The sequence below is a fragment of the Taudactylus pleione genome, unplaced genomic scaffold (genome assembly GCF_031769625.1).
Source record: "Taudactylus pleione unplaced genomic scaffold, aTauple2 ptg000610l, whole genome shotgun sequence".
Taxonomy (NCBI): domain Eukaryota; kingdom Metazoa; phylum Chordata; class Amphibia; order Anura; family Myobatrachidae; genus Taudactylus; species Taudactylus pleione.
The window spans coordinates 1,791,826-1,805,982 of record NW_028285012.1 but is presented as its reverse complement, the minus strand read 5'-3'; the positions used below and the strand labels follow the sequence as shown (position 1 = coordinate 1,805,982).

Sequence of the window (14,157 nt, the reverse complement as noted above, 5' to 3'; positions counted from 1 at the left end):
GACTTATATGTGAGGAAGTCACTTGGAGCGTGAGACTTTCGCCACTGACGTTCTACTTTACGTGAGAGTTTTTGTAGATGCCTTGTTAAATTAGAATGCCACGGTTGACGTCTAAGTCTACGCGGAGTGTGATGGGTAGCTGGAGCTACTTCATCGAGGGCTTTTACTAGAATCTGGTTTAGGTGTGATGCAGCAGTCTTAGAAGTGAGTGCAGAAATTGGTGAGAGTTGTTGTAGAGAGGTAGATAGTTGTTGAAAGTTAATCACATTAATATTTCTGCGGGTTTTAGGAGGTTTGGTTGATTTCACTGACATTGAGGTTGATGTATGGAGGAAAGTGTGCAGGTGATAAGGTTGTGATCTGAGAGAGGGAAAGGAGCATTAGTGAAATCAGAAACTGAGCATAGTCTGGTAAATGGACTGACTCCTCTACTCCTTATGAGTAGAGGAGTCAGTCCATTGGACGAGGCCAAGAGAGGAGGTTAGAGAGAGTAGTTTGGAGGCATGAGGAGATTGTGGACTGTCAATGGGGATATTTAAATCACCCATAATTATGGTGGAGATGTCCGAGGATAGGAAGTGAGGGAGCCAGGCTGAAAAATGTTCCAGAAATTGTTGAGGTGGCCCAGGCGGGCGATAGATAGCAGCAACTCGTAGAGAGAAAGGGGTGAAAGTCCTGATAGAATGTACTTCAAATGATGTAAATGTGAGTGAAGGTACCTGTGGGAGAACTGTGAATGTGAAAGATTGGGCGAGTAATATTCCTACCTCACCTCCTTTACAATTGCTAGGCCTGGAGGTGTGTGAGAAGTGTAGGTTACCATGTGAAAGTGCAGCAGGGGAGACAGTGTCTGATTGTGCTAGCCATGTTTCTGTTATTGCCAGAAGGTTGAGGTTAGTTGAAATAAAGAGGTCATGGATGGATGTTAGTTTGTTGCAGACAGAGCGTGCATTCCATAAGGCACATTTTAGTGACTTGGATGGTGAAGGGAGGCATGCAATGTTTATGAGGTTAGCTGGATTTATAGTTCGTTGTGGGTGTGGCATGTGGGTCGGGCCTGGATTTTGAGATATGTTACCAGCTAATAGAAGCAACAGGAGCGAGATATAAATATATTTGTGGGATTTGTCTGAATGTTTTTTAGGGCGAGAGGTTGTGGATGTTATTGTCAATGTGTATAGATAAGTTAAAAGCTCATATGTGTTTGTAAGAGAAGAGGAAAATAATGAGGCAGCAATATGTACAGAAGGATGAGCTGCAGGGAGAGTAAAGGATGTAGTAGTCTTAGAGATGATTCCATGGAGTGAGATCATTAATAGAGGTTTTTTATACATTTTTTCTATACATTCAAAAATGTACAAGACACAAACTACTGGTAAGGAATGATATTGTAATTACCTTGTCGTAGATGTTGTTCAATGTTTGTTCAACTGTTTTTTTTAACTTATATAAATTACACTTTGTGTTATAACACACTTAGTGCTTATAATACACGACTGCCATCGTCATCCACGGCTGCCTCTATACTGATTCTAAACTTAAAGAAAGTCTGATTGAGACATGCTACAGCTGAGCACAGATGTGGGGTAGTCTATTCCCACCATGGGCCTTAGGGTGTGGAGTTTGTATATTCTCCCCTTGCTTGTGTGGGTTTCCTCCAGGTACCCTGGTTTCCTTCCAAACTCCAAAAATATACTGGTGGTTTAATTTGCTCCAAGTGAAAATGTAAACCTTGTGTGTATATGTGTGAGCATGTGGTAGGGAATATAGAGTGTAAGCTCCACTGGGGCAGGTACTGATGTGAATATCTAAAAATTCTCTGTAAAGCGCTGCGGAATAGGTGTGCACTATATAAATAACTGATAACATAATAAATAGAAGAATGTGTTTATTCTTCGTCGCAGGATGCATTAAGTGACATAAGACATATCTGCCAATAGATGGCAGTAAAGCTCTAATGTAGCAATCACATAAATGTATTAGAAATATATTCTGTAGTCACACTGCAGGATCACTAATATTTTTAACAGACATCTCACTATATAATATGGAAGCAAGTGTTAAATTGCAATTAAATCGAGTACTGAGGTTGTAAAATAAAAATAAAAGGATAATTTTAGTATTGCCTTAGATGAGCTCTAGAACCTGATGGAAGATTGATGATCAATACTATAATTTGCTCTTACCGCTGTTCCCAATACATAGTGCACTCTGTTAGTAAAGAGTTAAAAGAGTCATTTAATGAGAACTCCACTCTGTTGGCTTTATTTAGAATCTGTTGTTCATTGTAACCCTGCACAAAGGACTTTATCTAACAGCTGAAGAATTTAACACTTTAATTTTCCAGATCAGTGTCTATTACTCTATAGGTGTATTCATTAGGCTTCTCCTCCTAAGCAAATATTGATAGAGTTAACTTGGACACACATCCAGATCCGCCTAAAAAGGTATTGTCATATTATTTAAAGGTCAGGAACTCCTAAATAATGTTTGTAAAGATCGTCAGAAACCAAATGTTTGGTTGATAATATTTGTAATACATCTTGACGCTTGTTTTCTTGTTGAATTAATATCTGGGTGAAGTTAATGAACATAAAACAATCAGGAAGTTGATGGCTCTGGATACACAAGAATTATACTCATATTTTTATTTCTTAAGAATAATAAAAAAATGTAATGTGCCAACTACCCTGGCTAGTGTATGGTACTGTACCCATGTATGCTACTCTCTGTTCTTCTGCATTACTTTTATTCAGGAACAGCCTGCCCTTATATTTTAGTTTCCTATATATTTAGTATTTATCTACTGAACAAGATTAATATGCAAATACAGAGACGACTTCACCAATTACGTCCCTGCGTCCTCCATGTCTGACAACAGCGAACTGATGCAACAGTCATAATTAAGGCTGCAAACCTATGAAAACAGTGGTGACAATAGGATGTGATTTTTTTAATTAATGATCTCTGTGGACGGCTCCCCCCTCCCCCCCCTTTCTCGTTCCATTCTACAAATTAATGATGTGCTGATCACAGTGTTTTAGACCACGCTGACTGGTAATGAGTGAAGTGCTCGCACCTTTGCCAAAGCTCATGAGAGCCACCCATAGGCTCTGAAGTGTCACTCTGACTGAGCTACTGCTTGTCACATACACACTTACGCCTTGTCTCATTTCATTTAGAATGTTTCTTCGCTGGGACAAGCGATGGGCCGGGATTCACAAATTATCCCAGTAGAATTGTCCAACATTGCCTTGATCCAGGAAGCCATACTCTCATCACACAGACTAAAGGTCAAGCAAATGTCACAGGCGTCAAGTGCAAAGCATTGTGGGATTCCTACATATTTTTGGCCGACATGATCTGGGTGCAGATGTGTCACAGCGATGAATATGGCAGTAGTTTGTCAGGTCGTGTGTGTGTGTAAGGCAGGGCACTTACCTGGCATTGCACGGGCAGTCAGCGGTAAGGTTTGCCAGAGCAAATGCTGCAGCTTCCCGAACGTCTGCACTGTCCTTGCTCAATAAATTAATAATTTGAGGAATTCCTATAAAAATAAAAAAAAAATATGAGCTCAGCAGGCAGTAAGGATTTTTACAGTAGGTCACAAACCAACGCACAAACCTATGTTTGTATACATACCATGCTTGTTAAACAAGTCCTTGCTAGCTGCATTTGCACACATAACAGAAATAGCTTGCAAAGCGGCAACCTTAACTCCGTCATTCTCAGTCAGCAGCAGGTTCACGAGAGTCTTCTCTGCTTCTTGCTCATGAAAGAATTTTCTGTTCTCAGCTGTTGACAAACAAAATAAATCAAATTAAAATGCACATTGTGCCGGTGTCCTCAGACACTATTTATTAGAACGCAGATATTAATACACTAGAAACAGTGAGGTCACTGTGGCATGAGGTGCTGAACGCCTCCATGAGGTCAGCAGCTCCTACAGAAGTGATAGACTGCATATTGCACAGCTCAGAAAATCTCCAACAATTCTCCCTATTTCTCGGTGTTCCAGGCTTCAGAAATGTCAGTAATTGTTAGTGAAGAAGCTGAACACTTTCAGCATACATACATATACAATTAAAGGTGCATACAGACAACGATTTTTTTGAACGATTATCGATAATGGTATCGTTTATCGTTGAAAAAATCGTTCACTCTGAGTTAAAACGATGAACAATTGTTGTTCATACGCGTTCACGTTTGTAGTTCAGTCGGACTGACCAACTGAACGATTTTCATTAAAGGAATATGCAAAAACCGTTTGTAGTTGAAAAAAAGAAATCATTACACTTTAAAAAATCTGATATAAAATCGTTCATAAAATCGTTGTGTGTGTATGCAGCTTTAGCGATTTTAACGTCAATCTATATGAAAGCATATTATATTGTATTTCAGCGTTTAAGATATAGCAATTAGAGAACAATTACTACAAGATATTCCAACAGTGTTCAAGGTTGCATTCCAACAAGACAATGCAAACATACAAGGGTGTGTAATTAACTTGCTATCAAAGCAAAACTGTGTTAAATTCAGCAAAAGATTTCAACAATAAATCGCTATCAAAATAGACGTGAATCTGAAATTGCTTAATTGCTAACAATAGTGTATATAATAAACTGAATCAGGCATCAGCTTTTCACCATGTATATGACCTAAATCTAACGAATGAATATCTATCATATTATAATATATATTTATTTGTGTGTGTGGGTATGTATACTCCAAGGCAAGTACTGCCAACCATTTTATTAGAATTACTTTTGTTTTTTACGTGTTCAGTTCTACATAACAATAACTGAAGTCTTATTAAATGGCAACAAACCAAACGTACATTTGCTTTCAGTGGGGTCTGAAAGCAGCCACAAAGTAGACAGCTCATGTGTATGTATCATAGAGTAATAGAACATGTCATGAGAACATATGTTATCTAATGAAGCACAGTTTTAATTACAGAACATACTCCAACGTTGTATGTTGAAGGGTTGAGTTCCAGACTGGTACATCTGTTAATTTATGTAACAATTGCAAACGGAAATATTTTATCTTGTTAGAAATATGTCGCAGTAGCACGGCTGTACAATGTGCTGTGCTCGGGTTTCAGGAAATAGATTGGGAGCCACAGGCATGAGATCTCTTCCCCCCAATCTCATAGTACATAAGGTTCCAGAAAGCAGACAGTACTGACGTCATACATAGATGATTACTTAGACCTTCCTTCTATAGCCACTGTGAGGAGCATTGCTAAACCATGTGCTCAAGAAGGAAGTACTGGAATAGTGTGGGTAAATCTAAATGTAACATCATTCACCCACCCCTGTAGCCACTGATTCCAATGGAGAATTTTCTCATCACTCATGTAGCAAATGATTTGCATGGTAGCATTATCCCAACCCGCTCCCCCATCCTCTCCAGTGGCCATAAAGATTCCCCTGTATCATTATCCTACCACACCTGTTGCCAATGAACCCCACTCTACTATTATCCCCATACCCCTGTAGCATTATTGCCGCACTTAAATGAGATTCCCCTCTCCCCTTCACATATATGCAGAACTCATGCCACAGTGCTCAGGGTGGTCACACCAGCAACAATTAGTGAACACTTACAGCCCCGCCCCCAGAAGGACAATAGTCACATCACTGCACAGTGGGGGGTGGGACATGATAATGTAATTTGCATACATTTTTATCATCAATGTCCATCCCACTTTAGAAGAAAATTATTTGGGAACCGGGAGGGTGAATGCTGGAGGAATTATGACATAGGGAAGAGTCAGCTGCTCAATGTTATCTTTTGTGGAATGTCAGGACTGCAGTATTCATATTAGTTCTGTGAAAGTTTGTCCAACATCATACACATCCAATCCAACTGATTAACAAGTGGTCTGTTATTTGCATTTACCAAATACACTCATAATACAGTTGTTTCCAATGGGAATGATTTATATTAAACTTATCAGGTTGAAGTTAAAGTGTGTATATTGCAATTAAAGCTTATGACCGTATGGCTTTCCTACCCTGTACATGCCCTGCAAGCGCCTCTCTGCGCTCTCTGATCCACACGCTAACGTTTGTTAAACAGACGATAAAAATTTCTAAAAGTAACAGAAATATATAATGCGTTTGTAGTTCGTGCCTACGTAGGCTAGGCATGTAATGTGCGTGCCTACGTAGGCTAGGCATGTAATGTGCGTGCCTACATAGGCTAGGCATGTAATGTGCGCGCCAACGTAGGCTAGGCATGTAATGTGCGCGCCAACGTAGGCTAGGCATGTAATATGCGCGCCTACGTAGAGGCTAGGCATGTAATGTGCGTGCCTACGTAGGCTAGGCATGTAATGTGCGTGCCTACGTAGTGTAGTGATGTAATGTGCGCGCCTACGTAGTGTAGTGATGTAATGTGTGTGCGTCTACGTAGTGTAGTGATGTAATGCGCATGCCTACATTGTGTAGTGATGTAATGTGTGCGTGCCTACGTAGGCTAGGCATGTAATGTGCGTGCCTACGTAGTGTAGTGATGTAATGTGTGTGCGCCTACGTAGTGTAGTGATGTAATGCGCATGCCTACATTGTGTAGTGATGTAATGTGTGCGTGCCTACGTAGGCTAGGCATGTAATGTGCGTGCCTATGTAGTGTAGTGATGTAATGTGTGTGCGCCTACGTAGTGTAGTGATGTAGTGCGCATGCCTACATTGTGTAGTGATGTAATGTGTGTGCGCCTACGTAGTGTAGTGATGTAATGCGCATGCCTACATTGTGTAGTGATGTAATGTGTGTGCGCCTACGTAGTGTAGTGATGTAATGCGCATGCCTACATTGTGTAGTGATGTAATGTGTGTGCGCCTACGTAGTGTAGTGATGTAATGCGCATGCCTACATTGTGTAGTGATGTAATGTGTGTGCGCCTACGTAGTGTAGTGATGTAATGTGTGTGCGCCTACGTAGTGTAGTGATGTAATGCGCATGCCTACATTGTGTAGTGATGGAATGTGTGTGCGCCTACGTAGTGTAGTGATGTAATGCGCATGCCTACATTGTGTAGTGATGTAATGTGTGTGCGCCTACGTAGTGTAGTGATGTAATGCGTATGCGCCTACGTAGTGTAGTGATGTAATGCGTGTGCGCCTATGTAGTATAGTGATGTTATTGTACAAACATTCTTTAAGGAACAGCACAAATCTGTTGTCATCTACAATGTATGCAGCAGAAAGTCTTTTTTGACTCGTTTACCATCTTACATACAGATCCAGATTAACTACAGGGCAGAGGGAGCAGTCGCCATGTGAACATGGCTTTCTGTGTGGCACAATGTGAATTGGGGGCACTACAGTGTGTTTAACACATTTGTGGTGCCAGGAGTATTTACACATACTTTTTAGTAATATCACCAGCATATCTTATTGACAATTTTTTGGGTTGTTTACCCAGACAAATTTGTTGCCCAAGATCCCCCACATACCTTAATCCGGCCCAGTTTACCTATCAAACTTAAACAAATGAAAAAGACATTCAGAGCAATCATTCATATTAATATACATTTGTATCACTTTGACATGTATGAAGAAATACCAATGAATTATTTGAAAATAAATGCTTGTTTATTTCCACCTTTATGGTTTGCTCAGACTTTTTTTTTTTTTTTTACATAGTTTTTTAAAGTAAAAAAACGGATGTTAGGGTAGAGTGGTACCCCTATGATCTGTGCTCAGTACTACGGTGACTATGGTAACTGCGAGACTGACACACCTATGGTTAGTAATTATGACTTTACTAAGACCTATTCACAGCCATAACATGGAAAGCATTGCAAGCAAAGCTACAGTATTTTGCTAGCAGAAAGTATATTAAAAATAAAAAGCTTTGGGGTTAGGAAATAAGCAGCATAATGAAACTTTCCACAACTGAAATAATTAAAACAGATGCCAACTCTTTGTAGCCTACATGAAATCGGGCACGGTATCACAGTGTACATCGCCAAGCTGGAATAGAGCAAATAAACACAGTTTCATTAAAGGAAATGACATTTTGCCTCTTGATCAATAGGGTCAGGCAATTAGTGTGGTAATTGTGCAGGGGATGTTCTGATATCATGCTGTTCCCACCAGGCCTCCAAAGCTGCGCTACAGGGCTGATGGCTCATTAACAGAGAGTGGGCATATTTAAAAGACAAATCAACAGTTATAAACAAGTAAAATCAAATTAGATTTTAGGGCAGGCGTTATCTATGTGGAGTTTGTATGTTCTCCCTGTGGTTAATAGGGTTTTTACCAGTTTCCTCCTACAGTCCAAAAACATACTGGTGGGTTAATTGACTTTCTTACCAAATGGACATGTGTGTGTCTGTGCGGTAAAGAATTGAGGGGTCTATGTACTAAGCCTTGGAGAGAGATAAAGTGGATGGAGATAAAGTACCAACCAATCTGCTCCTGTCACTTTACAGGCTGTGTTTGAAAAATGACAGTTACAAACTGATTGGTTGGTACTTTATCTACACCCACTTTCTCTCACTCCAAGGCCTAGTACATAAACTCCTTATGGTGCATACACACGGGACGATCGTCAGCGATAACGATATCGCTGAACGATCTCTCTGCACCTTTCTGGAGTGCTGGATGATCGATATCAATGCACACCATCAACGACGGGCAGATTGTGGGTCCCTATATAACATGGTTGAGATCGACCAGGTTGGCCTGCATGCACGGGCGATGGTCGATAACATTATCGCCCATACGTGCCCACGCATCGCTGGTCGTTTGTGGGTTGGAAGGCACCAAAAAATGCTCAATATAAACGCTATGATCGATATCGTTCATTTTATCGTACTGTGTGTACGCACCATTAGACTCTTAAGCAACACTGGGTCAGGGGCAGATGTGAGGGATTAAAAGCATTCTTTGTAAAGTGTTGCATAATATGGTGGTGCTGTATAAATGAATGATAATAAAAACGATGCTAATATATCTTGAGTAAAACAGAATTATTTTAACGCACAAGGAAAGCTAGTGTATAAACTTAAAGTATGCTGTGCGAGTAGAAAAGTACACTTGCTGCAAAATCAGTGTTTTACAAAGCATTATTTTATCTGTAATAGAGTGATATAGATATGTATAAAGGGTTTTTTGCACTGGTTTGTTTAAAAGGAAGTCTGAAAATCTGTCCAATATTTAAAGAAAAAAAAACACTGCAGTTCCATATATGACCACCAGAGGCATTCTGCTCAAACTACACTATAGTTTGTATTTGATACTAGGGCAGGATTCAGGGGATGCAGTCAGGAAGACGACGGTCGGCTTCCCGACTGTCTAATCGCGGCAGGGGTCCAATGATAGGCGTTGAAATACCGACGCCCATCATTATCCCGGCGTCCAGCATACCGAACGAAGGCAAGCCGGGCTGCGGGCACGGACAGCCGCAGGGGGAGGGTTAGGTTAGGGGCTCTTGGGGGGGGGGGGTTACGACACGACATACGACAGTGTTAGGCACTCCCCCGGGAGTGTCAGGGTTAGGCTAGGGGAAGGGGGGGTTAGGCCCCCCCCCCGGGAGACTTAGGTTTAGGCTGCAGGGTTTAAGCACTAGGGGGGAGGTTAGGGTTAGGCACCCCTAAGGGAGGGTTAGGGTTAGTTGTACTTACCGAAATCCCCTGTCAGGATCCTCACTGCTGCCAGTCTTCCGGCGTCGGGATTTGAACCGCCGGCCGTTCGGCCGCCGGTCAAGCATACTGATTCCGGATTCAGATATATGGTTCAGTATACTACTATGTACGTTATACATAGATCAAAAATATGACTTACCATTTGATTAAAAAAAAAAAGAAAAAAAGTAGGAGCTGAAAGGCATAAGAATCTAGTATTTACCCCGAGTTTCCATTCTACTATATTGTTAACATTTGACAATGGCCCTGATTCACTACGGATCTCAATATTGCATACACACGCAGTTCAACTGCAATAGCAAATCAATCCACTGCGATCGCAATGCAAACTCAGCACAACATAAGGTCGCCCACTTTACCATACGCACATCCGTAATACTTAGCAGAATAGCAAAACAATCGGTACAATAGAGTACCATCGCAGCCTCATGCCCTGACCGTACTCAGAAATTGCTAACAGCCACGCACGCTATGAGGCCTCACACTGCGTATGGCTTCGCAGTGGATAATTTATGCAAGCCCCTAAAACGGCGTGCAAACGCAGTGGCATGCCTGCGTTCGGCCAACCACCCCCCCGTCATCACCCACAAACTGTATTTCCTGTCAATCACTCTGAAATGGGTCTGCGTAGCCTCTGCGATCGCAGTCGCAATCGCAGTGGCTGGTACGTGCATGCGCACTGCAATGCATACAATCGTCCGATAGCGTGCGTATTAGCAACTGCGATCCTTGCTGAATCAGGCCCAATATCCCTTTCTATTTAAAATCCTGAGCTTCCAGTGGTTTGGCTTATGGGTCAGAACCTTCAGTAATCCACAAGAAGCATCCTAGCTTCTGTACTGAAATCCCCTAGCTCTGCTGTCTTTTCCTAGCTCCTCTGTCTTTTCCTAGCTCCTCTGTCTTTTCCTAGCTCCTCTGTCTTTTCCTAGCTCCTCTGTCTTTTCCTAGCTCCGCTGTCTTTTCCTAGCTCCGCTGTCTTTTCCTAGCTCCGCTGTCTTTTCCTAGCTCCGCTGTCTTTTCCTAGCTCCGCTGTCTTTTCCTAGCTCCGCTGTCTTTTCCTAGCTCCGCTGTCTTTTCCTAGCTCCGCTGTCTTTTCCTAGCTCCGCTGTCTTTTCCTAGCTCCGCTGTCTTTTCCTAGCTCCGCTGTCTTTTCCTAGCTCCGCTGTCTTTTCCTAGCTCCGCTGTCTTTTCCTAGCTCCGCTGTCTTTTGCAGTGTAAAAAGGTAGGTACATGTGAATCAAGTGTTGCATGTATGTCCCTTATCAAAGTAGTCAATGTACAGCAGCCCAATAGCCGTGAATGGCCTCTGCACTGGCAAGGCATGAACATAAATGACATTAATAAACTGTCCAATGTCAGCCTTTGTGAACCAACAAATGAAACGCTTACATTATAAAGAATTGCTGCAAAGATCATAGTCACACAGGACCCTTTACAAGGGGAAACTGAATTAAATACAACACAAATATTCCCATTTGCACATAAAGGTCTTGATTCCGAGTTGTACGCAGGTCCAAGACCGCACGGAGGGGCGTGCGATCGGTGCCATTTCCCAGGGCACAGGGCTTTGGGGGTGGCACCGTAGCTGTCCTGCGGCTCCTGCATCTGGCTAGCAGGGTGAAGGCCAGTTATACTGCTTTAGTGCCGCATCCACCCTGCAGGGTGTAGCTCCAAGCTGCTCTCCACTTTCTCCTGTTGGCTGCCCCACTGCATTCTGTGACGTCATAGGTTTGGGCCAACACAGGGTGGCAGGGAGTCCTGCTCTGCTGCTGTGCAGGTCTGTACACGGCTGGCAGATATCTTGCTAACAGAATGCTATTGTGACAATACATATACATCACACTGCCCCACTGTATTCTGTCTGATAGCACAACAATCATCACTGGTATGGGCACTTACACATCTACACTGTGCTGGGTGCAAGAGGCCCATCTGACATTGGCATCCACATGACTCAGAATAGGACGCAGCTCTGCCTACACGCCCATGACACTGCCACGTCCCACCCAGAAACGCCCATTTCACTTACGGAGAGAAACACATGAGATACATCTGACTCAGTATCACCCAGAGATACACAAGTGTGTCGTTTGCTAAATGCAACCTAATATAGACCTGCATGCAACTCAGGATCAGGCCCAAACCCTGGAGACAGGGATAGAATGCAGCCGTATTAGAGGATTCCATGTGTACTTTCTACCTGTGTAGTGTGATCATTCTGATTCATTTACTGGAATGGCTGCTGAATGTGGACCCGATTCAGAGATGGACGCATTAAAATACGCTAATGCTGCAGGAGGCGTCGTGTGTTAATAGATGCATCCTGTATGCTTGTGTGGTCCGCATGAGCATGCAGCATCGGATCACTTGCGAGATCGGCCATCTGAGTGACCCTCAGGTTACATCCGTAGCCCAGGCCAGTAAATCTGCATCGGAAGATTCAGACACTGGTCTCGGCACACCCAGAAAACAGGTGAGACATGTCCCCATTTTCAGGAAGGCTGCCAAACGTCATACCTCCCCACCCCCGATTGACAGGCTGCGGTTTAGTGGGTACTGTGTGTGAAACGCATAGTGCCACCATCATCGAGTAGTACGCAAACAATCAGGCCCTCTGTCTCCTCACTGTATAGGGGATCTGACATAGTATATAACGCTCAAATAACAAAGCATTGCATGTCAGGTGTCCTGGCTGTAACATCCCTGGAAATGTGCTTGTGCCTGAATCTATCACTCTGCACTAAGCATTTATGTTACCTAGGAGGCTGAAAGACAAACACTGAAGCTTTGGCTTCGTGCTACTCCAGAGTGGTGCAAGAAGCAGACACACCACCTTCCCCAGCAAAGCTACATTTTTCCAATGGATAGAACCGTTGTAAAGGTGTATAGACAGGGCTGCCAATACATTCGAGCAGCTACACCCCTTCACTATAAACATCATTATACTGAATGTGCATCGGGGGTGTGGATATGCCTTACCTGCACTCCTGGACCGCTACAGAGGCCTGGGGCCCAGGTAATCTGTTCTCACTATCTCTCGCTACTCCGGTGTATAGATATAAGCAAATTAATTATTTCATATTTTGCTCAGTAACACATAAACTTTGATATACAATAAGTCTTCTCTGATCTATTTCTGGCATTGTCTGGTATGAAGAAAGACAAACAGTGGCGAGTGAAAGAGAAATCACCATCCACATCCATTATTCTGAATGACATTGAATGTAATGTTACGTTGAATGTCACATACCATTGTGAGCTGACTTAGTGATGGCCTTGGCGGCATTTCTTTGTATGTCAGGCAAGGGAGACGTCTCTGCAAAGGTCAATATCTTCTTAAGTCCTCCTGACTGCAGCAGAAGCTGAACAGTATCCACATCCTCTAGGCAGTTTGCTATTATCAAAAGTGCCTCCACATGTAAGTCATTAAGCTCCTAATAACAGATAATAAGCACATATGTGGTCAAAGGATTTTAGTCACAGATAAGTAATTATCCTAGATTATAGCACATAACTTAATGGGCTACTACACGAAAACTCAAATTGTTTTAATAATAGAGAAAAAATGGAGATATTTCAGGAGCTTATCAGAATATATTCTGATGTAGAGGTTCCCAAACTCCGCCATTACAGCCCAGGTTTTAAGGATATCCATGCTTGAGCCCAGATGGCTTAATCAAATTGACTGAGATGCTAATTAAGTCACCTGTGCTCAAATTTGGATATCCTTAAAATCTGGACTGTAATGGAGTTCGGGAACCTCTGACGTATAGAGTTGTAAAGGGGTTTTGTAAACCACTCAACATTTAGGGCCTGATTCAGACCCACTCGCGAGCGGCTGTCCGCTCGCAAGTGGGTCGATGTTATGGACTGAGCATGCGCACGACGGAGGGAGCTCCGTCGTGTGCATGCGCCAGACGCGACGAGCGAAGGAAAGTCCTTCGCTCGTTGTGTCCGATCAAAGGGGGCGTGCTGTCAATGTTGATTGACAGCACGCCCCCTTTGGTGGGCGTGCCGGGGGCGTGCCTCCCTGACGGGGGCGTTCCCACGGGAACGCCTCCCGTCAAAAGCCGGCCCACTGACATCACTAGTGATGTCAGTGGGAGTGATTTTGGCTCTGATAGAGCCAAAATCACTCCGGAGCTTGCGGTTGAAAACCTCAACCGCAGGCTCCGGCTCGCAAATTCGATGGTCGCGATGGTCTCGACCATCGCGACCATCACAATGCACGCTCGTATAGCCTGTGGGTGGTGACCCACAGCTATACGAGCGTCCAGGAGGACGCTCCATGAAAATGGAGCCCGGCCCTCATTCAGAGCGTGCGCTCTGCTCAGAGCGTACGGCTCTGAATGAGGGCCTTAGTCCTGCCGCCTACATGTAATAAAGTTTCCCTCCACTAGCACTTCCCTGGTATCTTAATGCAGCAGACACACTATACGGTGTGTGTATGTGGCAATATCGTATTCGGCAGGCCCGGGGTGGGTGCCGGCATCGGC

The 14,157-nt window shown here is 43.2% G+C and overlaps 1 protein-coding gene across 3 annotated transcripts in view; it reads right to left on the bottom strand.

The window, feature by feature from the left end:
* Nucleotides 1-14,157, bottom strand: part of ARMC3 (armadillo repeat containing 3) — a 126,642-nt gene that overhangs the window by 65,692 nt on the left and 46,793 nt on the right. For all 3 annotated transcript variants that reach the window (XM_088454206.1, XM_088454207.1, XM_088454205.1), the window contains exons 8-10: nucleotides 12,912-13,095; nucleotides 3,643-3,795; nucleotides 3,442-3,547 (exon numbers count right to left, since the gene is read on the bottom strand). In XM_088454206.1, the coding sequence (XP_088310332.1) occupies nucleotides 3,442-3,547; nucleotides 3,643-3,795; nucleotides 12,912-13,095 (443 nt within the window). The remainder of the gene's footprint in view (nucleotides 1-3,441; nucleotides 3,548-3,642; nucleotides 3,796-12,911; nucleotides 13,096-14,157) is intronic.